Raw genomic sequence first — 26,987 nt, forward strand, 5'->3', positions numbered from 1 at the left:
AACGTTGTTGGGAGGGGAGGTGTGTGTAGGCCCAGGAAGATAGCTGTTGGCTTTAGTTGTTGCTTCAATTTCTTCACTTTGGGAGTAAGAACTGTTATCTAGAACTTGTCGTCAGAACTCAGCTGGCATAACCTGGAAGCCACTTGCTTATAATATGCTCCAGCTGATGCACCGTTGCAGCCTGGCCGGTGGGATAGAGTAGCACGTGCCTGCTAAGTAGTGAAGAGCAGGTGCCGTGGAAGAAGGCCGGATTAAGTTTTAGAACACACTTTACAGCTCTAACAGCGCTGAAGGAGCCATCCAGTCCATCCACGTGTTTGATCAACAGTTCAAGCGAGTGAATGCCATGGTGAGCAAGTTAAGATGCTAAACGCTAAAAACACAGGTGTAAGACAGTCACTGCCTTGAATCACATTCTAAAAGGGAACACTAGATAGAAAGTGGCAGATGTTCTAAGATGTGCATATGACATCCCTAGGTTGTGAGATGTGAGAGGGACTTTTTGGAGTTGACATTTGAGCTGTAACTTCAAGTAGGACCAGAATTAGATAATGAGATGGTGGGTGCTTGGGGGTGGGGATGGGACATGACCAGAGAAAGCCACAAAAACAGTGAGGCATGCTGGGGAAATGGCTAGACATCTGCATAGGATGTGATATGTATTTTTCCCTTCCATTTCACTTGTTAATGCTTAGTAGTAGTAGTTGGGGTTTTGGCCTCCTTTTTGTTAGCCAACATCCAGCTCATGTTGGCACAGGTACAGGGAATCAGGTGCTTAGCAGCTGATAGGGGTGAAATGACCTCGCACAAGTCATTTCATTTCTCTCTCCTGGTAGAAAGGGTTGTTAGATCATCATCTGATACAGACCCGGAGGCTCCTGCAAATCAATGTATGGAGGGTATTACTGGTAGTACCAGTAACCTACCAGTAACGAGGAGTAACTTTGATTTCACTGAATGCTGCTGCAAGGCTTTGCTGGGTGGATGCCCACTGCTAAAACACACACACACACACACCCCAAAACAAAAACAAGCATTTCTGGCTTCTGTGTCCTCTGGGCTCACAGGATCAGTGCCGTTGGAAAACTAACAGGCTACTGAGGAGGAGAGCAAAAGAAAAGCTGTATCTTCAGGCAGAGAGAAGGAAAAGTGGGTCCCTACTTAAACTCCACCCCAGTGGTGGTGATAGTAATACAGCCACAGGTTCTTGGTACTTACCCTCATGCACTTTCCTAAGGACTTTGCATGTATTGATTCATATGCTTCCTGCAGCATCCCTGTTAGAAAAGACTTATCTCCATTTTGGAAATGAGGAAACTGAGGTACAAAGGATGCTTTGCCCAAGGACACTTAGCTCGTAGGTGGTGGAGTCGGGATTCCAGCCCAGGCTGCTTGGACTGGACTCGGAATCCTTCACCAGGTTGCTCTGCTGCCTCTCGGGAGCATTTCTTTCATGGTGATTAAGGCCCATGCTTTTGTAGACCTCAGATTAGCATTTGTTCACTTCACAACCTTGATTTGGTGGAAGCACTGGCCCAGAAGTGGACAGTCCTGATCCGGCTGCAAGGAGGATTTGTAGAGACTTTGACTCTGACTTGGTGGGGGTAGTGAGGGGCAGCATGGTAAGTCCAGTGTAAACCTCAAGCCTTGCCTAGTCCTGGAAGACTTCATTCCCTTTTCTTTGATGGTTGGTTTGCTTTGGTCATTCTGGCAGAATATGAGGGACTCAGCTGAGTGCAGGCTCCTTGATCCAAACCCTCCCCCTACCCAGCGGTACGGGTTATCCCCATGTTACGCACTCAACACTCGCTGCTTCCGTTTCCGTAATATTGGGTTTTTGTTGTTTAGACATTTTGGTTTTGGTAGTGGTGGTTTGTATTGTTTTGCCTGGTATTTGGCCAGAGTACAGCATTATTCGTAGAAAGACTTGGAGAGCCTGGAGTGAAGGGTAGGAGTGCTGGAGTAGATTTCTGGAGTTAAAGATGTGATACTCACTGCTGCGGCATCGGCTGCGCAGGTGATGCTGGGGCAGTTTTCAGTGGTGATGGCCTTACCTAGGAACGTGGAGTTGGGCCAGAACCCACGTGTAAAGTTTACATTCTTGGAGTGTGCTGATTTTTCTTGACTTTAAACATTTTCAGCTGCTAGAGCATTTGTTGGTGTATTTAGGCCAAGTTACCTTTATTCTGTGATGTCCATGTGAATAAAGTAGATAATCCCGATTTCTGCTTCCACTGCTGCTGCCAAGTAAAAGTGAAGACTTCCAGCTGCTTATTCGTATTTTGTTCTCAGGCCACCTTTTGAGTTTTCCCACAGCAGATGTAAAAGTAGTTTTTAGGAGGAGCACCAGTCCATCCTTATTTGTTGTTAGACTCTAAAACTGCAGGCTTGGTTTTGTCTGCTGTCCATTGTGTTGTGAATTTGGCGTAAGAGGAGCAAGAGATTTATGTTTATTGTATATAGTTCCCCCCACCCCCATCCAATTCCAGAAGCGATTTCATTTGGGCTGGGCAAGTGTCTCCTGATGATCATTTTTAAAAAATGTGTTTGTGATGGTTATTCTGCTCGAACAGTGTGGAATCACAAGACTCATGTTAGGACTGTTGGGTTGGTGAACACTGGGTTTGTTCTCTCTGGCCTCTAGAAAAATGTGAACATCTTTCTTTGGAAGGCCTGACAGTTGCAGTACTGGGAAGGTGCCATGTAGGTGCTGCATATCTGTCTTTTTTTCCCAAGAAATGTTCTTTTGATGGTGCTGTAGAAAAGCCCTCTTATAGAACGTATGTGTTGTGAACTCACATTTTTATCTCTTTTGAGAATACACCTTATTTTAAGGATTTATGTAGTTCAAGTGGTCTCCTTTACCTTTTCTCTGAGATGCAATATACTTAAAATGTAGAAGGAGCTATGGCAAGTGTATAGTCAGGATGCATTATAACCGTTTCCATTCATCGTGTGGTACCCCACAGGTATAAGGAGTGACACCCAAAGCAAGAGAATACAGCACCAGATTATCAGCTGTTGTTGTTTTTAGGATTGATTCTGTGGAGATGACAGCACGTATGTGGCCATTGTATGGGTAAACCATTTACTATTACAAACCAAAACGTTTCTGAAAACACCTGATCCCTAGTGAGGGTTGCTTCATGTCTGTACAGTAGGAACAACATAGCAAGCAGGGAAATCTTTAGCTCTCTCGATCCAAAACTGTGCACAGACCAGACCCTCACTTAGCTGGAGCACGTGGCTGAAGATTGCGCATTTCAGTGAGTCTGAGTGTTGCGGTTCAGTCCTGCTTTTGAATTGGGAAGATCTGTGTGGAGTTCTGAAAAGTACCTTCGTGAGTTGCAGTAAGTCTTGACTCTTGACCTTGGGGTTTGGGTAGAATCTAAGTCTTAAAGCTTTGATGAGAATGTAGGAACCGGTTCTCGCCAAATGCTTTGACTAAAATGACTGTATTGTTTGTCAGGTCTTATGAGAAAGTACCATGTGACACGAGGTCCTAAAACTGTAAGAGTAAATAGCCTCCAGCAGTTAACTGTATTTACTTTGGAGACAGGTTATAAACCCAAATCTCTATGCCGAACTTGAATGAGTGTTTCTTTTCTTTTCTCCTCTCCGGGGGTAAAAGCTGATGAGAACTGCTCTGTGGTATTGCTAGGACAGACCTGTGTGACCTTCTTTATGTAAATGACTAACAGGGGAGTATTTTCATTTACTTCAAAGCCATGTTTAAAAGAGGTTTGCAGGCTGGTCCTGATAGCTTCTGGCCCCTGTGGGGGGAGGAGGAAGCCAAAGCTGAAAAAATTCAAGCTTCCCAATGGTTGGATAGAACCCTAGCAAATCCTCTTCATGACAGTGATGGCTCCAAGCCTATTTTTCTTTGAAGTAATACCCCCTTTGAGAGTTACTCTCAGGTGACTTTTTTGTTCCATAAGGAGTAGATTTTATTTCTTGGTGCTGTGCAGAGTGGTGGTTAAATATAGAACTATGTGTGAGACTAAAAAGCATCTGAAACGTTCAGGAAACCAGTAACATTTAGTGGCTTCTGACCCATTTTGGCTGGGCACCTTCCATTTTAAATGCCCACTCTGGCTCTTCACAGTGTGTGTCTTGAATAAATGGAGGACGAATCTGTCCACACCCCTGGGAAAGCCACTTGAAGCACAGGCCTTGTGAATTGGTTGTATTGCCATCCTCTGCTGTTTGTGTGACAGGGGCAATGGGGTGGGTGTGGTGATCCCAGGATATTCTCTTTCTCACTCTTAGCAAGAGCACTCTTCCCTCCCTCCCTCACTGTTGGACAGAATGAGAAATGTACTGCCAGGAGTGAGTTAATCCTGAAAGGATTTGGGTTCTTCTCATACATGTCCAGAAGCACCAGGCCTGGAGGTGGTGAAGACGAGATGTGCACATCACATGATAGTGCAAGTGTAGGCTGGAGAGCAAAGGAGTCGTCCGTAGTCACTAAGCACTGCTTCTTCGTGACTAGTAACCTTTTTAATAGTCTTAGTCTTGGGGAGGAAGCGGTGCTCTGAATTGAGAATTCTTCAGTGAGGGCTTCAGTGAGACATAAGACAGTGACTGTCCAGCTTGCCCAGGACGCGGGCTTCCTTTGGTATTGACCAGTTGGTGTTGCTTTCCAGGTTATCATGGCTGGCACTGAGCTGCCACCATGCCTGTGGGCTCCCACGGTTACTCCTCAGCTGGCGAGCCAGCCCTTGGGTGGCACAGCATTCATGCTTCCCCCCACCCTCCGCCGGGACCACTTGGAGGCCTTTCAGGGATTTTCCTGGAGGTATAGCCCCACAGTTTTAAAGAACTGTTCAAGGCCTGAGCTTATAACAAGAGTAAAGCCCTTTTTCCCTTGTCGTTACTGCTTCTTCCTTACTGACTAATTAGCCAGCTGCTGCAGGTCTCATTAAACTTCATTAATCCTGAGCATCTGTCTATAGGAACTGCCTCAAGATAAAAAGAGGAAACTCAGCTAAATGTTTTTGTTGCTGCTAATTACCCCAAGCTATACTTTTTATTAATTAATTACTCTGCTCACTTCCAAACTGAATGAGGACCTTTCCCCATGCCAGACAACAGGCATTTCACTCTCTCCTGGCTGCACATATGCTGCTCTGTGGTTTGGCGTATGGGATACCTTAATTATCAGGGCCAAGAATAGGATGGCTCTGGAAGCTGGTTTTATGTAACCTCAACTGTTCAAAGCTTTCAATCAGTAATTGATTTTTTTTTAAACAGATGCATTCTTTAAATTATCTCATGTGTTTGTTAAAATACATGATGGAGGAACAATTACACAGCTAGTTTTCTTGACCCACTGGTTCCAGTCTGGGGAAGAATTTTAATGGAGTTTTGATGGGAGTTATCGGATATTTCTATGTCGTAACTAAAGGTGACATTTGAAAAGGAAAGTGTTGATCTTGGGTTTGCATTGGTGGTGACCGAAAGCAAGGAGTCCTTGGTGGTACTCCTCACAGGTGTCGGGCGGGGCAGAGAAGCATACTTCCCTTTTGGGGGCTTGGCGAGAGATCCTGATGGAATTGAAAGCACAGTTGAATGGAGGATTCTTTTTGGTGAGGGCTTCTGCCTTGAATTATAAGTAAACCTCTTGGTGTTCAGGTTGTCAGGCATTAAGTTTGCAGGATACCTTAAGGGATATAGCTCCATGTCCTCCCTTTAGGTGGGAAAAACATATTTACCAGTCAGGCTTGCCTCCTCTTTCATCTCAGATGCAGGGTAAAAGTCCTTGCAGTGTAGAATTCTGTTTAGAGCAGTGGGGGCTGGTGAGGCAGACCATGGTTCAAACCTTGGGACTGTGCTTCGTGACTTTGGGCAAGTCACTGAACCTCCTCTCTGAGCTTTAGTTTGCTGTCATGCAAAACATGTTGGGTAAGAACACCTACTTTATATGGTGGTTGTAAGAAGTCAGTGAGTTTTACTGCTTAGAAGAGTGTCTGGCCCTTAAAGTAAGTGCTCAATAAACCCTAAGTATACTGGTGGATATGGAAGACAGTAATCAAATTTCCTGATCATTTGGGATCGTGTTCATGGAGCTTCCCACTTGTGTAGCTGAAGCCCTGGTAGATCAACCCCCCTGGGTTCTGATCTTATGCTTTGGCTGGTGGGTGATGTCACCTAGACTCAAACCTCAGCTGGGAGGCTTTGACCCCTTGAATCACCTCTGGTCAGATGATTCTACAGTGCTTTGCTCCTTCCTCTCTTGCCACCTATTACTTCAAGTGTAATTAACTGTCGATGAGGCTGGTGTGTTATTAAACTGGAAACCCTTCCCGCATGCATCCTAATTTCTCATTGCTTCGTACAGTGATTGACAGACACTTTTTAAAAAATGGCATTTGTAGTTCCTGCAAATGAAATCTGCGGTGGAACCTGTTTGCAAACTACTACCCTAGCGTCCTGTAGACCTCAGTGTGTCTTGTGAATGTCACTTATTTTTGTATGAATATCCTCAATTCTCCATCTATTAAGAGGAAGAATTAATATTTGTTTGCCTTATTTTGCTTATAAATGTTTTATAAAGTTAAATACTGATTTGGCATTCTGCAGAAAATAGGCGTGAAAATCAGGGTGACATTTTATTTATTTTAGAGTACTCACCGAAGACAGCATTTCCCATGACCTTTCGTGGTGCCCTGGGAGATTGTTGTCCTCCAGCGGGTGCCCTTTTTATTTCCTGCTCATCAATCTCGGACCCATTTGTGAGCCTGGGTTCTCTTATCAAATTAAGATGAATTGTATGTTTTCCCCTCAAATGGAAATGCCCTTTGAATATTTCAAAAATGGTATGTGCTCCTTTTTTGTTGTTGTTAAACAAAACAACAAACAGTACAGGAGTACAGAAGTGGAAATCCTCCAGTCTCTGGTTGTGCTCCCTTGAGACAATTATTACAGTTAATAGTTTGGGAAGTAGCTATGCATACCTGTTTATTTGCTTACGTACATTTAAATGTATCTGTGTATTTAATATATAGGCTTACATTTACATTTAAATATATACATTTTACTTACATGTAAATGTATCTATATATTATATATAGATCCTATATATATATACAGATATATAGGATCATAGTAAATATGTGCACTGTTCTGTGACTCTTCATTCATGGTCATCCTCCTAACCTATATACTGCAGATTTCCCTTACTCTTTTTAATGCATGCATACTATTCTTTTACAGGAATGTGTCTTATTTTAATTAACCTGTTAGTATATATATTTAGTTGTTTCTGGTCTTTCCTCTTTTGTTGTTGCTAACACCTTTTTTTTTTTTTTTTTTTACAATTTTTTAAAAAATCTGCCACCTGTGTCTTCTACCTCTTTGTGTGCTTGCACAAGTATTTCTAAAAAGTAAATATCTACAGATGTGACTGGTAGATGGAGGAAATGCATATTTTAAGTTTGATATTGCCCATTGACCCTCCCACTAGCCACACACTAGTGTGCCCTTTTCTCCATGTTTTCAGTAGGTGGCAGGATTTGTCCAAGGGGTAGAGTTATTTTATCTTTGCCTACTTTTACCTAGTCCTTTAAGTGGAACTTTCTGCCACCTCAGCGGAACATCTGTGGGCTTCAAGCCCTTCCCACCCAGTTCCAAGATTATTATCTTTATACAGGCTGTTGAGGAGAAACAACTAAAGTCTTCATTAGGCAATAAAATGTCCCTGAAGAACAAATCAGCCATAGCATTCGGCTTCGCAGGCGTATCTAGGTAACGGCAGAAATACTTCTCCTGTGACAGGGTTGCTTTATCCTCCCCCATTACCTCACAAACTGGCAGAGCTACAAACAGCCAGGTCCCCACACCTGTTACAAGGACCTGACTCTGTGGGGTGGGACAGAAAGCCTTGGTTATAGGGATGGGAGGGTCCTGAGGTGGAGGTCCTGCATGTGGGGGCACATTTATTGTAAAGATAGGCTTTCTCTGTTTTGGGAAGGGATTCGCATTTAGGTTAAGCAATACTGTGCAACAGGTTTACGTTTCCACAACAAATAGAACAACAGAAGAACCACCTCCCTATTTATGTCCCTGCTTCTCCCCTTTGTTGCTTTTTTCACATGAAAGAAATAAGGTAGATAACTAGCTGTAAGCTATGAAGATTCGGTGTGGTCTGCGTCACACTTGTGCACTGTCTTACATGAAACTGCACTTAAAACTTTGATTAGTATTCCTATTAATGATTAAAAAAAAACAAACAAACCCAAACTAGTATAAACTGAACTGTCCTCCTTTGATTAGGGAGAGGGAGCTGTTGGTGCCACCCCCCCTGTTGGCTAGGTCATCCTAGGGGCTGAATCCAAGGTCTTTTCTTCCTCCAGTTTTTCCGTCCTCCTTTATTAAAACAAGGCAATGTACATTGTGTACTCAAGGATCTGCCCGCCAAAACTCTGTATTATTTGGCTTTATAAGAAATCTTGTGTAACCATTCTGTGTGTGAGGTTGAGTAAAGCCACAAAGGAAGTTACCAGAATTGTTTTTCAGTGTTTGACCCTATGAGTGATAACTTTCTCTTTTTCGTTGTAATAGATCTTAAAAATAACTACGTGGTGGTTGAGTGTGGGCATCCATTATCAAATGCTATGAATTCTCAAGGAATTGGAAGTTTCTCGCTATTTTAGGAGAGGACTCTTAATGCTTTTAGTGCCTTCAGACCAGTTACTCAATAAATGGTTGTTCATTGGTTAATAGATTAACCCAAGAGGAAACAAAAATGAGAGGAGGCCTGTATGGCTGAATGTTGGAATGTTGGGTACTGGTGTAGAACATTTGCTCTTCTACATGGAATAATTTTTTAGGCAGTGAAATAGTTGGCCGAGTTTAAATATATAACCGAGGATTGTGTCAGAGCTTATCATTCAGTAAATTACTTCCTGAATGAAGAACACTCAATGAGAAGTGAAAATTTTGGTTTGATACACTGGACTATCACTTAGAAAATAGTGTTAAACTCGAAAATTCTTTAGTTCAGTCCAGGAAGCAGCTTATCTTTACAACATTATGCATTTAAAAAAATCTTGTCACAACTGTTAGTTATTTCTGATATGCAATTGTAGTTTGGACATCTTCTTCCCCAAATGCATGAAACCTTGGGCTTACTTGCATATACAACTATAATTTTGGAGTTGGGTCTTGAAGTTGAAACAGTCTTACTTAACTTCTCAATCTTCCATTTCAACCCTGATGGTTTTTACAGGGAGTCATGGTCACTGCCAAAGGGGTTTAGGTGACTAATTTGTAATGATCTTTAGGACGGAAGCCAGTTTCTAAATCTTTTGTTTAGGTTTTTAAATATAATTTCCCATTAATTGGAACCTTGTCCTAATTCTATGGTTCCAGGTGATAACTTGGCATCACTGTAACATTCTTTGTTCCAAAAACAGTCATCCTTTGCAGATTAAATTTACACATAGAACCATATTTGAAGGACTTCCATGGTAGATTATCTTAGAAGGGCACTTCCACAACTGATTCATTTAGGAAATGATCATATTAGTAAGCACTGTACCATCCATGAAAAGCAGACTACTTTGTGGTGACCTCTAGGTCTTCGTCCCCTCCTTCTTAACTTTGTGTGTCTCTGGTTTTATAAAAGAGAGTTTCTTGGACTGTAGCTCTTTGGAATAATGAATTAGATGCAAGTTGGACGTCTTCGTTAAATAGGACAGCTATCAGAAACTGAGTGGCTAGAACTGGTGCAGTAGCCTACTGGCAGCGTCAGCCTTTCTGAAAGCTTTGAGGTACAGCAGTATCCTTTTGAATCTTGAATTTCTTGTAGTTATGTAACTCTAGGGTGTGAAAGAGAACTCTGTTTTTCTCCTTGCATTGTTGACCCTAAGAATTCTGGAAAACTGGAGAAGAGAGAATATCATAAGCAAGGGCCAGGGCACACACTATTTGATTTTTAATACACCGGCTCAGATTAGCTACATTGTCCACAGAACAGTATGGCGACGTTTTTTTGTGCATTGCATGAAAAAAGAAACATAATACATTTTAATTGTCACCACCTCCACTTAATCCCAAGGCTTCTGTAATAAAAACCTACCTTTAGCCCTTGAAGATGAAGTAAAGAATTTTAGTTTTACCAGTGAATTTGTGTGCCACATGATAACCTGGTTAGGATATATTCTTTACTGCTTCTTTGGTTGTTGCCCAGAAAAGGTCATCCCCTCCCCCCACATACAGCAATGAAATTACCTTTATAAAGTTTTAGTGTACCCATTATGGTTGCTTCCCTTTAAAAAATTCTGTCCTAGTCTGTATAAATGTTACCGTTCTCCCATATAAGTTGGATTCTAAAGGATGTGGTGTCTGTTCCAAGCTTTTTCCACCTTTTGAGGATATTACAAATTACCCTAACTACCTGGGACTTCATATTTTTTAGTTTCCTTTCAGGGAGAATTGGGGGAGGAGAGGTGATGGCGAATAAAGTGTTTATGAGGGTAAGAACCAAGGACCTGAAGCTTGTGCACCATGGGAAGTGGGACTCTTCCTCATCCTTCGAACATGAGGGTACAGCCTTGAGTTCTGGCCTGTGGTGTCCACCGTGTTGTGTCCTTCCTGACTACTGGAGTGGCTCTTTTAATCCTGTTGTTTCAAGGAGAAATACTCCTCAGCTGGGGAGGGGAGAGGACCCGGAGTTCACCCTCTGGCTGATTGGACATGCAGGCAGAGTCCTAGTAATCGAACTTAAAAAAAAAAAAAATGGCACATCACCCTGGCTGCATGTTTAGTAGTAGAGATGCAAATGGTCCCCAATCTGGTATCTCGTTCATAGCAAGCGTTCAGTGCATATTTGCTAATAAGCTGGTTTTGATTTGAAAATGGAAGCTAACAAAGGGTATATGTGACTAATGATACTATAAAAATGTTTAAACCGGGAACTGATGAAACTTCAAGGGCCAGATAATAACCGTGTTAGCCTTTGCAGGCCACACAGGGTCTCTAGCGTATCTCCTCATTCTCCTTCAGTGCGTCCCCCCACCCCCAGTATGAGAAAACATTCCAGCCCCGAGACTGTACAAAAACAGGCTATAGGCCAGAGTTCGCTGGTGCCTATTTTAAAATTGATCTTTTCAGTCACAAAGTTGCTGACCTTAGTGGACGGGTATTGTTTTGGGAGGTAATAATCTTGTTTTCCTCAGTCAGTGTGGGATGGTGGTGTGAGGAGGCGCTTTGGGATCCTTCAGGGTTCATACAGATGAGGGTTCTAATCCTGGATGTGCCTTTGCTAGCCACATGCCCTCGGGCAAGTCACTAGACTCTTTCCGTGCCTCATCTAGTTAGAAGTGACGTCTTCATGAACAAGGTGAAGTTAATGTGGGCCCTCACAGCGCCCAGCAGCGCGTAGGAACCCATAGTACTGACTTCATCCTTGGTCCTGCTGACTCTGCCTGGTGCAGCTTCAGGCTCCTGCCTGCTGGAATGTCAGGCTCACGACAGTGCTTCTTGTATGGGAAGGTACTTTGGAAGTGTGCCACCCATTTTCAGATAAATTTAGTGAATGGTTTCTGGATATTTTTTTCATAGGTCCTGGTTTGTTTTTGTTTTTTTTAATCTTTATCATATGTGGTTGTTGTTGTTTTAAAGATGTTATTTATTTGAGAGAGAGAGAGACAGAGCAAGAGGGGGGGAAGGGCAGAGGGAGAGAGAAAAGTAGACTCCCCGCTGACTGGGGAGCCTAATGCGGGGCTCGATCCCTGAACCCCAAGATCATGACCTGAGCTGATGTCAGACACCTAACCGACTGCGCCACCCAGGCGCCTCTGTCATATTTTGTTTATTAAGGCATAGGCAACAAACTTCAGAACATAGTCATCAAAACAAACTTCCAGTTACAAACTTCCAAGGATTAAGTTGCATTTATTTTAAATATTAAGTGGGGGGGGGGAATCTGTTATTGGTGTCAAATAAATGAGGTGTTGTTACTCAATATCCATCATAATCCCATTGCCCAAGGCTTACGAAACCTATTGGTTGTAATCACTTAATGACTGTGTGACCTTTGGCACAGGATGCCTCCGTTTCTTCAGCTGTAAACTTGGAATAATAATAAATATATCTAATAACAGTGGGTCTAAATAAATCAATAAGAGGTCTGGCACATGGACTCAATAAATTTAATATGTTGTTGTTGCTGCTACAGCAGCTTTGGAATCACCAGTAGGAATCAGGGTACTGACAGTAATTTTTTAGAATGTATAATGAAATCCAGTATTACTTAATAGTTGCATTCCTGGAAAATTATGTACAATTCAAATTTTTAGCAAAATAAATAACATTCTTTTTTTAAATAAGCTTCATTGATGGATTATTTTGCACTGGAACCAATCATTTCCTTTTATCATTTACTTATATCATTTTCCTTATATTTTACTTATATATTTTACTTATATTATTTCCTGGATTATTTTGCACTGGAACCAATCATTTCCTTTTATCGTTTACTTATATTTTTTCCTGAAGCATTTTTAATATTTTAAAATAAATATAAAATGTTAACGTACATTTCCAAGTTCATCTAATACTCTTATCAAGGTGAGTTTCCTCAGAAATCAGAGTGATTTGATGAATCTGGTTTTATTTATTATTTTTGTGCTTCTGAGTATAGTTGACACACAGTGATTCAACAGTTCTGTAGGTTGTGCTGCGCTCACCCAGGTGTTGCTACCATCTGCCACGTACATCGCTGTTAGAGTACCATTGACTGCATTTTATTTCCTTGACTTACTCATTCCGTAGCTGGAAGCCTGAATCTTCTAGCCCCCTTCACCCATTTGCCCGTCCCACCCTCTGGCACCTCACTTTGTTCTCTCTATTGATGGGTCTGTGTCTGTTTTTTTGTTTTATTCCTTTGTTTTGTTTTTTAGTTTGCATATACAAGTTAAAGTTTTCTGTTTTCTAAAGGCATTTAATTTTCCCTCCTGGTTTTGGCATTTTGCCCTACTTAATTCACCCTAGTTCTCAGCTTTGCTCTTGTTGAGAAGAGTTAGTGGTATTCCTCCGGCCATTTGCTTTCAGAGTTCGCCCCTACCATCCATCACCTTAGCCTCCTCCAGTCTTGACTTTTTGTGGATTGAGACTTTAAGGGGCCTGCCTTGAACTGATGACCATGACTGGGAGGCAGGACCCCTGGGAGCTGGCCGCCTTTCTCAGTTCATTATTGGGAGTCTCCCTCTGCAGTGCCTTAGTTTCCAGTTGACAGAATTGGGCTGGGCTACTCAAAAGAAAGGCCGGCTCTAAGCGGCAAGCAGGGCCTCCTGCACTGATGGAGATCGTAGGTGCAAGGTTATATCGAGTTCACAGTTGTTCTGTAGTCTGCATATCAGACTGTTAAGTGTTAGCAGAGAATTGCATGTTTGCTACACATGCATTTAGAACAGATGTTTACGTGTGTTTTGTCCATGAAGCAGGTTAAACTGTTAGGAAAAATATTTTAACTGAAGTTCTATTTATATACAAATCAGCAAACATAAATTAAAGGCCCGCCCGCACGCAGACTAACCCGTCACAGGGAGGCCTTTAGTCAAAAGATTAGTTTCCTTCCTTTTGCTGCCTCAAGATAACAATTTGATTCTCTATTATCAATACAGCCAGTTGCCTGTTTCCGGTTTCCTGCTCTGTGTGTTTTGCATGTTGCTCATGGGAAATGATTTATTTATTTTTTCAAGCCAAGGCACATATGGGAACTCCACCCTAGTGTAGTCTTTTGTTTTGAATTAGGAGTCTTTTTTTTTTTTAAACAATTCAAGAATTAAGCTTTAATGGGTAAATTGTTAAAATTAGTATAAAGTAAGTCTTTTGACTATTGGCCTATTTGGTCATGTTAAAATAACGTTATAATTACACCCGTATATATTTCGCTGCCTCATTCTACTGTATACGTATGTGATGGCAAATGCCACAAAACAAAATGAAAAATAAAAGCTTTTCAAACTTTTTGGGTTAGTTTTGGATCCCTTTTATTCTGAAAGACCATACCACAAAATTGCATTTTTATCATTTATCAGACATTGAGGAACAATTGCAAGAAGCAATTCAGTCATGAACGATTTTTAGTTGCTGTACAGTGATAACATTTAACTTCTTAGGCCCCGTCTATATGATTTGAAATTTCTTTCCTCAGTAATTTCAGTAGGACCACCAGTAGCAGCAGGATTTATTGAGCGCCTACTCGTGGGGCATTGCAAGTTTGCTGGTTCATTCACCAGATGTTTGCCGTGTACTCACTGCCAGGCATATGTATACTGAGGCGCTAAACAGATGCAGAATTGGGTCCTTTCCCTGGGAGCAATTGCAGGCTAGTTGAGGAAAAAGAGGACGCAGGATACATGATAAAAAGAGACCACATCCCATCAACTGATGGCCTGTTGAAGGGCTGATCGTGGCCTGGGTGTTCAAGGAAGGATAAGGGAAGAGGACGTGCCTTCCAGGTTAGGAGAATGGTGTAAACAAATGTGCAAGGTGTGAGAGTTCAGAACATAGCATGAGACCTGTCGATATGTCAGGGAGGATCCCAGAGGACAGGGTGCCTCCTCTGCAGAGACTGCTCTGGACCCTTGAATTCATGTCTCAGAGATTGGGACCCTCTTGTGGAAGGTTAGGAGCCTTTGAAGGTTTTGGTACAGTGGTGTAACTTCGAGAAACCGCTGCTTGGGGAAGGCGACTACAGCAGTAATGTTTAAAATGGGTAAAAATGAGGGGCACCTGGCTGCTTCAGTCAGTAGAGCATGCGACTCTTAATCTCGGGGTCCCGAGATCCAGCCCCATGTTGGGTGTAGAGACTACCTAAATAAATAAATACAAACTTAAAAAAAAAAAAAAAAAAGGTGGGTAAGAATGAGAAAGGCACGAGGGACTTCAGTAATTGTTGAAGGAAGGGGCCTGAAGCCATCCTAATTAAAGTGAGCTTTTTCTTCCAAACACCCAGAAATACATCTTGAAATCATTCTCCTGGCAGCTGATCCTGTACTACTTTGTAATGTCTTTGTTATTTTTTGATTTTCCACTTTGTTCTCCCAGCTAGACTAACTAGTTCATTGAGGGCAAGGGACCTTGACTTAGACACAGAGTTCTACATACAGTAGGTGCTTTGTAAATACTGGAGCTTATTAATACTCTCAACTTCAGATTAGTCCTTACCCAGAGAGCTATAATATTGTCCATTTAATTAGCCAGTCATGGGGCTGGGTTCATGGGATGCTTGCTCCATCGCCTCCTTTTGATTTCTTCTCTGCTTCCATCCTCGTTTCTCAATTCCTGCTGCGAACCCACATCTACACCTAACATAGCTATCAGCCCAGAGAAAAATTGTACGTTTGCCACGTCTTCCTTCGGACAGGCCACTTTCTTAGCACGGTTTGAAGAAGATCCTGATAGGAAAATATTCTTGGGTTAGACCAGCAGGTTCAGACTATTTGAAAAGTAGAAGAAAGATCTGGCCTCTGCAGCCAGGTATAAATCTAGTCTTTGAGGGAGTACTGAACGTGGGGTCATTTATCAGTTCCCGTTTCTGTATTTCCCTTATTTTCCATCCAGAAATGTTCCATGCCTTCAGGCCTTTCTTCGCCCCTGGCTCGCATCCCCTTTCATAGCCAGCATTGTGGCATATGGTGAATGTGGTTGTGTTTAGCACTCTGTGCATGGGGGGTTGCCAAAAGATGCTGTACAATCCTTTCCATCACACAATGCCCTTCTGTTCATCAAAGCTTTTTCTATCTCCTTTAGCATAACTTACGCTAACACAGTGTTCATTTTTCCAGTTGCAACAAGTTTTCCAGAGTAAATAAATGTTGACGCATTACAGTCTTCCAGGTTTGATGATAGTCATTCGCTCAGAAGCATGGAAGTCAGTTATGTGCTTCGAAGGGCATGATGATGGAGAGGATATTCACAGCCTTTCGGTTAAAATTTAGGCAAGAATGTTTCTCTGTTATAAATGTTTCATCTCTTTTCAGTAAGCCATCTTCTGAAAATTTCAAGTTATTTATCAAAACCCAAAGATGGTGACTCTAGGTACTTACAGAAGAAGGTGTAGCCATGCGTGCATCCTAATTCGTTGTAACCATACTGCGCAGTGGAGGAGACGGAGCAGCACCCAGGGACACGCGGCATATGGCGGCTCGGCCTCTGCTGGCCAGTGATACGGAGCAGCCCTCATCCTCACCGAGCCTTGAGCTCTCGTGGAGATACCCCCCGGGTCCCACCTCCCTGACAGAGTCGCTGTGCAGAGAAGTGTGAAGTTGCTGTTCAGATGCATGATGGTGTAACTGCAGGCACACCATCTTATCCAATTCTGTTTTCAAGAAAGTGCACCATAGAATTTTACCTATGATTCACTCCTGCCACAGATCAGAAGCTGACACAGGTGTTGCCACTCACTCGAGGATGGGTTTTCTCTTCTGCTTCTCAGTGGTTCTCACTTCCCAGGTGGCTGGCTAATTTTTCTCTGAGCCTGTGGTACCAAAGAACTAGCTGGCTGGTCTTCACACCTGGAACCACTTCTGGTTCCCAGGTGTTCAGGGTTCTGAGGAGGACATTTTGGTAGAATTAGTGGGTCTTGGAGGCTTGTTTTGCGAGTAGCTTTTGCCTTTCCTGACTCCCACTCCTTCACTGACACATAGACTAACCAAGCCCCCTCCTGCGGGGGGGCGGGGGGCGGTGCTTCTGGTTCCTTCTGCCCTTTCTTCACCTGGTTCCCCATGTTTCCTGTCTCTGAGCTGCTAGCTCTGCAAGTGCCCTCAAGTCCTGCCTTCCATCTGTCGGTGTCTGTTGATGCCAGGCTGCCAGAGGTGGTCGTGTCCTCAGGTACCATCTTGGTTTCCACTCTCCCTACCACATTATGCCACTCATTGCAAAGAAGCATCGGTGAGGAATGTTTAAACCTGAAGGCCCTTATGTGGAGAAGTGAGGAGACCCATATTCTCTGTAGCTCTGTTAGGTGGAGTGAGCCTTGCTCGGCCCTATAGAGACCTATGTAGACTGGATAGAGACACTGTCCAATAGTTGGAGTTACCAGTGATGGAGCAGACCTTTTCACAAAATAAGGACGTGGGTTAGGATGGTGTGATGATGAGTGATTCTTTTTTTCTTTTTTAAAGATTTTATTTGAGAGAGAGAGAGAGTGAGAGAGAACATCAGCAGGGGGAAGAGGGAGAAGCAGACTCCTCGCTGAGCAGGGATCCTGATGCAGGATTCAATCCCAGGACTCTGGGATCATGACCTGAGCTGAAGGCAGATGCTTAATTGACTGAGCCACCCAGGTGCCCCTGATGATGGATGATTCTATATCTTGTATCGTGGAAACATGTTTGGTTTTGTGTTTTAATGTGCTAGGGGCATAGTGGTTGAGAACCCAGGCTTTGGAGCCAGCCTGCCTGGAAAGTTACTAATTCTGCCTGATGGGAGTAGTTATGGGGACTGTAAAGCACATAGATAGGTGCCTAGGACATAGTAAGTCTCAGTGATGCTATTATTACTTTAATAAAAAAAAAGAAGCTGTTTTCTTTCTGTACGACCTTTAACACTATACTGCCACATCCACACACATAGTTTCCCCCCTTTCTGGGATTTTTAAATAGCTGGCCCAGGTACAGTAGGAGGGATGTTTTTGCTTTTGAAAGGGTGTTGTTTTAGAGGACTTCTAAAGCCGCGTTCCACCCTGCGGTCAAGGGGCTCCGTGATCCTGGATCTCGGATGGTTTGAATTGATGAGAGTGCTGGTCTGCTGGGCCAGAGGAGAGGGTGCTGATTTAGTGAACATTTCGCCTCCTCTCATCCAATTCTAGAGCAACCTTAGGTCAGTCCCTCTAAATAAATATAGTGTGGGGGGGGGCATGGACTGACACAGCTGGGAGGTACTCTTGGGAACAGGGCTGTGGAGGGGCCTGTTTCTGGGAGGCAGCACTTAGCAGCTTATGGGCAGGGCTGTTGGAGGGGGGGGGGGCGGATGGGGAACCTGCCCCAGTGTCAAGCTCAGCACGTCAACTTCTTGGGAGCAGATGCAGGCATGAGTGGGCTTGGGGGACAGAAATGCCCACTGTCACCCTGGCCCAGACTGAGCCTCCTACCCCTGTGGTTGTCCTGGAGGCAGAGATAGTGACAGCTGCTGCTGCTCTTTCTTGCAAGGAAGTAGTAAGTGCTTTGTGGGATGAGTGGGGTCGAGGGTATAGACATTCCTCCTGCGGTGGCCAACATGCAGGCCATCAGGATCGCAAAACCTTGCATGTGGGCTAAGAGAGTAAAGAATGAACAGCACCCCCCAACTCAGGTGTCTCTCTCGCTGGGGAGTGCAGTCTGAGATGCTCCAAATGCCAGCTCCTTTTGGTGGGAGCCCAGAATGCCTACACCAGGGTTTCCCAGCCTGGGCACTACTGACATTTTGAGCTGGATAATTCCTTGTCGTGGGGGCTGTCCTGTGCCCTATAGGGTGTTTACCAGGGTCCCTGGCCTCTACCTACTAGATGCCAGTGTAGCACCCACCCCCCAAGGTGTGACAGTCAAAAATGTCACCGGACATTGCTGAATGTCCTGAGGGGAATTGAGAACCACTAGTGTGGTTAACCAAATCAATATGGGGTTTGCGAGGGCTCCCTTTTCTTATTACCAGGTTTGCCTCATACTGGTAGAACTGGAAGTGGGCTCTCCTTTCTTGGCTCCTCCCACCACTTCCTCACACAGTTCTGGCACAGTGACAGCAGCTTGGGCTTGGAAACACGCCTCTGGACTGTCTTCCATCGTCTGTGCCAAGGGCTGCCTGCTCCTCCTCAGACAGGCGGCTGGCTTAATCTGCCGCAGTCTCGCTGGATTGCGAGTACAGGGTGATGTCATCGTGCCTTCCCAGGAAGGGTGGAACAAAGGACGGAGTCCCCAAGGACACGCAGCCTCATCCTCTGCTGGGCTGCTAGATAGGTTTGTTTCCCTCCCTTTCCCTCCTTCAGGCCTCAGAAGTGTTTGTTGTTCCCCAAACCATCCATTGTTAGAGGACACGCTAAGCTGACTGGACTTCGTGTCTCACTGCTGAGCCCATTTCCTGCCCCTTGTGTGTCATGAGAGTGTTGGTTCTGGTCCGGTCCTTGGATGGAATCTTCCGTGCCTTTTCCAGTGCATGGTGTGAGCTGGAGGAACTTAGGCCTTATGTGACTTTTCTAGCACGCTTACGTGACCTGGGGCCTGCTCGTAAGCCGTGTGGGGAGCGTAGAAAAAGGCAGGAATGAGGACAAGAAAGCCAGCTCTCGTTCCTCTCCTTTTATTTTTGTTCAAGCTCTCCTCCCCCTCCTCTTCTCTCCCTTCTTCCTGGACTTTCTGGGGACCTGAGGAGCCTTTCTCACACAGGTCCTCAGGCTGTGTGGAGCAGTTCTCTTCCCCACCAGTGACCTCTCTGCCTCCTCCTGGGGGAGGAGAGTCAGGGATGGGCTGCAACTCTCAGAACTGGGTGCCGGGGAAGGGCACTTACTGTCTTTTGAAACAAATCCATGGAATCCCCTCGTAAAGGAACCTGCTAATTCAGAACCTAAAAGAAGCCAGGAGTGTTTCTGTAATGTGAGATTCACCCAAAGGAGTGACAGTTGGCTGCGGAACACCTTTTGTGCTTGTTTGTTTAGAGATACCATAATCCAAGCAGGTTTTCATTTTGATCTTGTTCCCTTGATAGGCTGGGTGTGGTAGTGATTTTGAGCCCAAACCCTTTAATAACAGCCTCGATACCCATCAAGGGCTTTATTAAAGACATTTCCAACTCCAGTGTAGCACATGAAATGTGTTATAATTTAAAAAAAAAAATTAGTTGATCCTAAATACGTCTGAACCAGGAGTTACTTGCTATATGTGAAAAATACTTAGGAGAAGTTTAATGTCTTTGTATTCTGCTCTGGACCTCCTCTTTCAAAACAGCCAACTTTCAGCCAAAAAATACAGCTCCCTGTGTCAGTGTCATGAAGTTGTTGTCCAGCATGATGATTGCGTGATTAATAATGCATGTGATCTTCTCTCTGTGACTTCTCATGATGGTACTGGTACAGCTCCTTTTTCATCTGCATTGTGCCCCTTACTACCTTTTTCTCATTCCCTCAATCTTGCCCTTTCTGATCCTTTGTCTGGTTTGGGTTGGCCATTGTCCCAGGGAAAGACCCTCTTTTCCGCTGGACAAACTGTTCCTTTAGGGAAGGGCTGAGCTGGGAGGAGCTGCTCACTGCAGCAGGTGGCCAGCTGCCTCACCTGCCAGGCTGGCTACAGTACAGGCTCACCCTCTGGCGGCTCTGCCTGGCTCCCTCCCTGTGCTGGGGTAGCTTGGAGACCTCAGCAAAGCCTTCCAGGCAGACCTCCCAGGATGCTCTGGTCAGCCTGGGAGCCCAGCATCTCTAGGCCACCAGGTACATGCCTTATAAGCAAAGTTGGCTTTTTAGTTGTCACCTAGTAGTGGTGAAATACATTAAAAATTTTGGGGATCTGCTCCCTTTTTTGTAGATTAATGATAAACATCTTGGTGGGTTTGGGCTTACACTGAAAGGAGTAGATCTTGGGTCTTTTGGTGTAAATTCATGCTACAGAACCAGAAGTGGGGTGGGTAACTGACAGAAGGGTATCTCTGTAGAAAACAGTCAGTGAGTACGAATGGGTACGGGTACATTCTGTCCACCCCTGTCGAAGGTTTCAGCAGCCTGCATTTAGAACATTCTGCAGAGGCAAGAAGTTTGGAAACCTGTTTGTACGGATATGAAAGGCCTGTTCTGGGCAGATGTGTCTAGAATTTTAGGCTTTGGATTGGACAGAACTTGATCAGTGAGGCTTGAAAAACTTAATACTCTTTCCTGGATGACTTGGATCTTCAGCTGCCGCGCTTTAGACCATCAACTAGCAGTTCCCTTTTCAGTGAGTGGTTGAAGTATGGAGAGTATAGCTGTCCGCTCATCTTACGGAAGGGGACCCTGAGCCCAGTATCTCGGCACATTTTTGGCGAAACCTTGGGCCCAGGCCCTGCTCTCCCAGTGCCTGGCCAAATCTCTTTGTACCTCACCACGTTGCCTGCCATTTTTCTCTGCTGTTCATGGGGCGTGGGACTCAGCAGGTCAGAGTGTCATTACAAATCAAGGTCATGAGTGAATTCATCTTCTGATCCTTTGTACGTGAGGGAAGCAATTTCTTGCTGTCTCCTTAGCTTCTCTACCCCACATCCCTCCATCTACTGTGTACTTCCCTAACACACGCCTTTCGGAGGAATAATAGTAGCTGCGACTTATACATTAGAAACTTTACCAGATGTGAGGCTACTGGGCAGGGCTGCACAGACCCCCCTGTGCTCCACTGTATCCTCTGGCCTCTTCAGCAGAGAGGAAAGAAAATGAAATGAATGAGAGCAAGGATATTCTGGTGGTACGCTTAGCGGCTCGGATGTGTTCAAGGATTGTACAGTTCTTAGATTCCTGAAGAGTTGATCATGCTTAAGAGGAGCTGAGTTGAGGTTTCATTCAGAGTTGAGTTTTCCTGTTCTTCCTTTGGCTGGGGTCTTGTGACCCTGCTAGCACATCTCTCCTGCCGGCATGCTGTAAATGATGGTAAAGTGATCTCTCTTCTGCTTGCAGATGAGCGTGAAGCCGTGCAGAAGAAGACCTTCACCAAGTGGGTCAATTCCCACCTCGCCCGAGTGTCCTGCCGGATCACAGACCTGTACACTGACCTTCGAGATGGACGGATGCTCATCAAGCTGCTGGAAGTCCTCTCCGGAGAGAGGCTGGTAAGTGGGACTGTTAGGAAGTGACTTTGCACCATAGGTCAGAGAACGGTTTTGAAAAATCAGATATGGACTTGTGTTTCCTGATGAGTTTTGCAATTAATGATGGATGTTTTTGAGAAGGAGAATCTTGATAAGTGAGATGAGCATGTCAGGAAAAGCTCCCGCGTACCATTGTGAGTCTAGGTGATGTTCTTGAACTGTAATCAAGTGGCCTCATTCGGGTAATTTGTGAGGTTACTACCCTTGGTCTGAAAGATCTTGGCTGGTGTCCCCTGTTAAACAGGGCACGGTGCTGCAAATTGAAGGGCCAGACTCGGGCACTGGCTCTGAGATGAATCCGTATCCCATGAGGTCATGGAATAATTTTAAATCTGTTTCTTACGGATCCTTTGGAAAATCTGAGCTGCCGTTACAAGGTGGCAAGAATTGAACTCAGTAGTCTCTGATGTTTTTTGCTTTCTTCCTTGCATACGTTTTATTTTGGGGGTGGAGGGAGACGCTGGTGTTTTGTCATCTCCTTGGAGACACACAGCTTCTGATCAATTCATGGTGCCTTTCTTGGGCAGGGGAATTGTCAGCCCACACTGAAAATTCTATCCCCATTTTGTTTCCCAGAGCTACAGCGGCTGTCTCTGATGTGACTTTTATGAACCTTAAAGCAGTCCCTGTAACTGACCCAACAGGTTTTGTCTGGTCTCGGTTTGAAAATAGATGCTAAATTGTACCAGAGCAGATGTAGTCCATAGGTGGTGGTGGGACCGTGCCAAACGCTGACGCCCAGGGATAGAGCCCCACATCTGTAGTGACATCACCGGGAAAATAGGATGCTGGCGGTTGGCAGGGCTGCAGAAAGACCTATTTTTAACTTGAGCTCCACCCTGTAACCTGACAGCTGCACGGGTCTGTATGCAGACCAACCCACACACCTCTGACCACAGGCAAGGGGCTGCCCTGTTACTAGCCTACCAACAGAATTGCCTCTTGAGCCTGGGTAAAAACACGGTTTTCTCTCTCTCTGCCTCTCCGTTCAAGAACAGAGTCCTTTACAAAATCGTGAGGCCACATCTCATCTGTAGTGAGTTTTGTCTCCGCTCTTTGTTCCCCAAGCATACAGGTCTTGTTACCTTATCTTCTCTGAGAGTTTTGGGTCAAGCTAAACAAACTAGAAAAATAAAGGAGGCTTCTGCCCAAGACCATGATGGCTGCCCTGAAGGTAGTTTTAATAGGGTGAGATTGGGAGCAGTTGGGCTCATGTGGAGAGGATAAGGGCCTGTCATTTATTGCGTTTTGATTTGTTTTTTGAAGTGTGTCTTGTGTGAGAACCTAGGGTAGAATTATTGTGATATGCACCTTTAAATTTAATTTTTTGGGGTTTTTTTTGTTTGTTGTTTGTTTTTAAAGATTTTATGTATGTTAAGTAATTTCTGCACCCAACATGGAGCTCAAACTTATAATCCCGAGATCAAGAGTCGCATGCTCTACCAACTGAGCCAACCAAGTGCCCCTAAATTTAATTTTTGTAAGCGGACATTTCCCCCTACCTCTCAGGTCTTTTTTTTTCTTCTTTAATAAAAGTTTAGCCTAGTGTGATTATTTATTGATTTTATTTTGCTTGTTTTTGAAAATAGCTAAAAAATAATTAAAGGTTATGTGAAGAGAAATTAATTTGAACATTTATTTTGGTTCCAGTAGGGTCCAGTCTTCCAGGCTGTAGGGAGCAAAGTGTTCACCTTTGTAGGTCCATAATTCTTTAATACTAAGAAGATTGTGTCCTTGATAATGTCCACATAACAAATGGGATAAGTCCCGTTGCCCTTTATTCTGAACAGGGTAACAAAAACTTTAGTAGGGAAAAAGAAAGCAACTAACAAAGCATAAATCTTAGTCGGGTGCAGATCCCTCCCACTCCTCTCTTCGTTTGCTGTTAGCAGTACTTTTTTTTTTTTTTTTTTTTTTTAAGCCACCCAGAGACCTAGGGGAGGGTAGGAGTGGGGAAGAACATAAGATGGGCGCCATCTCCAACCTCTCAGGCAGTCAGTGCCAGAAATTGCGTTGAGCAGGGATATACCACTTTGTGAACCCCCAAGTGCCTTAACTTCTTTCATTATTCATTCGTCACAGCCAACCTTGATTATAGGTTTGGCGGGTGATTAATCTTCTTATTCCAAAAATAAGGATACCGTAGATAGAGTGAGCTAAAGCTCTTGTTCATTCGGACTGAAGATTTTCAGCCCCTTTTAGCCCCGTGGTTTATTTGGTTCATGGAACTTTCTGGAGGGGACACAAACTATTCTCTGCTCTTGGCACTGGAGGCTGCCGAGGACTTAAGTTAGAGACCCTAACTGTAGGAGATGACCTCCCTGATGGCTTGCCCCAGAGGATCCTTGCATATGCAGAGCACAAAACTAATCAGGCGGTTGGAACTTCCAGGCCTGGTAAATTCTTTTCCACAGCTAAACGTGTCTGGTCACATAGCATTCAGTCAGCTCTGGGCTTTCTGCACCAGTGATCCCAAACCCTATGTAATGTAAACGTTTGCCTTCCATCTGGACCTGAGTGTCAGTCGGCATTTTAGCCCCATGCCTTACCATCAGCTTGGCAGTATATAACAGATGAATGTCTGAAGAACTTGAGTATCTGAATTTACTTTATTAATAAATTCTTGGAGACAGTTAAACCCTTCTTTACAGAGGAGGAAATGTGTCTGATTTTTACTAAGTTCAAAGAAACATTAGCTTAACAACCCAGGCAATTCCACCCTAACCCCATTTGGCTCAGTAAAATTTGAGTTACATTTGAACAAGTTTTAAGTAGGCATTTTGGGTTATCAAGGCACTTGATTCTGCTGTATTGGGAATATCAGGAGGCAGAAATCCCCTTCTGTGGTCCTGGCTTGGACAGGAACTGTGTCTGGAGTTGTCCTTGTCTTTGCCTTGGGTATATCAGTCTATGGAGCAATGAGGAAACTCTGAGGCTGAGCCAGGAAGCTTTTCATACTTGGGTAGGATTGGGTTTTTACTTACAAAAACATTTTTTTCCAAAATCACAATGGACTGTAACTCTTCATAAAGGTGTTGCTTTAAAATCCCTTAAAAAACACAGACCCACCCTTGACTTCAGCATAAACTGAGCAGATAAAAGCTATGACCGCAGAACCTGTGTCAGTCACTTTGTCATCGGTCCCAGATCCCAGGGCCTTGGGAATAATGTTGTCAGGCTTGGACTTTGGGGGTGAAGGGGGGCCCACAGGTCACAACCCAGGTTTGAGGGTTGCCTGTGCCTGCTCCCTTTTCTCCATGGGCCTCAGCAATGAAGAATGGTTCTAAGTAAGGCCGCCAGTTTTCTGCCTTGCTCCTGCCAGGGCACTCACCTCTGACCCAGAGAGGACAAGGTTTTCTGAACACTCTACCATCCCCCAGAGCACTCAACTTTGACCCAGAGAGGACAGGGTTTTGTGAACATCTCTGTCCTTGCCCCTAGCTCCTGCCATTTCCAGTAGCAGATGTCACTGGTTTTTGCTTGCCTGCTGTTTTCTGATATTCTTTCTTCTTACTCCGTTAATCAGCGTCAAAGAAGAGAAATCAACAACAGGATTTCTTTTTTCTTTGCCACCGTTAATTCCAAAACAGGCTGAGCTAGGTGGGGAAGATAGATTTACCACGAGATTTGTTAAGCCTTAAATCAACCATGTTGAACTGTGCTGAGTGAGTTTTACATAAAGCCTTTGTTAGGAGAGCCGTACTGGCATGTGTTGTTGAAATGGGGTTTGTGAACTGGCCACAAAATCTACCTGTTGTTTGTAAGATCATTTGTTTGGGAGAATTTTCTTTTGTTTAGAACAACCAGCCACAGAAGAACACCCCCATTAAATTGCAGTCTAATTTTAACTGCAAAAAGTGCAAAACGTGAGTAGTGATAGGTATGCATGATGAAGTACTGAGGGATTGGCCCAGAGCCCTAGAATTCAGAAGGGGCGGTAAGCCTTCTGGATGGCAAGTGTGCAGGGTCCCATGAGGATCCAGGAGGAGGGGTTCGGGTGTGGATGGCAGGAGAAGATAAAGGTCAGGTGTCTGCTATGAGGGAGAGTGAGGAGCACTTTTGGTGGTGGGCATCAGGAAGGAACTGGGGGTAGGGAAGTATCCCAGCTAAACTGGAGGTGGTTTTTGGAAAGAGTGCTGATGGTGACTTGAGAGTGTATTGCTTTTTAGTATACACTGTCACATCTACCATCTCACCGAGTTCTCACAGTCTAATGAAGTGGGCAGTTAGACTTTATGGAAGAAATAGGCAGCGCTGACCAGGATCTTGCCCAAGGCCAGTGTCACTAGTAAGTTATAGAACCTGGACTCTAGGCTGCTCTCCTGTTTGTTGGTGCCCTCCTTTCCTGCTGAGCCCTGCTGAAGGGAAATACTCATTGAAAGAGGTCCCAGCCAGTGAGGAGACAGGCAGGACCTAGTGGAACACAGTGTGTTAATCCTTGATTAATTTTAATTGGACAAAAATCGTTTATACTCGTTAAAGCTCAAAACTTGACCGAGGACCTAGTGTGACGTGAGTTTGGCTATGTCATGTATTAGAGGAGATTTTGGAATTAGTGCTTCCCATTGTACCATCTGAATTAATTAGAGCCATTTGTGTGTGTGTGGTCAAACTATTTTTGATTGAAAGACAAAAACATAAGTAAGTTATCTGTCACATTGGAATGTGGAGACCAGTTAGTAGTCTTTTCTCCATTTCCTCTTTAACTGAACAAGGGATCATTAGAATTCACCTTGCAGGTTAGTAAGCCTTTCACTCTCCAACACATACATTGTATTTTATAGCTGGAAGTGACTTTGGTTACCACTAAGTTAGATCCCTTCATTTCATAGGTACTGAGATTCAGAGTAAGTGGCCAGCTGGGCCACCGAGCTAGTATAAGGCAGATAGAGTCCTAGAGTCAGCATCTCCCGCTTCCCAGGGCTGGTGCTCTGTCCCCCATGTAATCCTTGGAGAGCTGGTGCTCCAGGTGGCTTCAAGGTAACCTGGGACACCCATAAAGAAAAGTCTGAGGGAGTGGGGGTTCCAGGGTGGAACAGCATGGCCCACCTCCCAGGTAGCCTACCAAGACACCCTGCCAGAAATCCTCCCCTGTGTCTTCCTCTTTTACTCAAGGAGGCCAGATCACTCTAGGAAACATTTGTTTTCTCTTTGCCATCTCTAAGCTCTAACAGAAACCCTGC

The 26,987-nt window shown here is 44.2% G+C and overlaps 1 protein-coding gene across 6 annotated transcripts in view; it reads left to right on the forward strand.

Annotated features, from left to right (window-relative positions):
- Nucleotides 1–26,987, forward strand: part of SPTBN1 (spectrin beta, non-erythrocytic 1) — a 190,806-nt gene that overhangs the window by 98,733 nt on the left and 65,086 nt on the right. For all 6 annotated transcript variants that reach the window (XM_026485843.4, XM_026485863.4, XM_048222657.2 and 3 more), the window contains one exon: nucleotides 21,614–21,765. In XM_026485843.4, coding sequence (XP_026341628.1) covers nucleotides 21,614–21,765 — 152 coding nt within the window. The remainder of the gene's footprint in view (nucleotides 1–21,613; nucleotides 21,766–26,987) is intronic.

This window comes from Ursus arctos, unplaced genomic scaffold, assembly GCF_023065955.2.
Source record: "Ursus arctos isolate Adak ecotype North America unplaced genomic scaffold, UrsArc2.0 scaffold_8, whole genome shotgun sequence".
Taxonomy (NCBI): Eukaryota; Metazoa; Chordata; class Mammalia; order Carnivora; family Ursidae; genus Ursus; species Ursus arctos.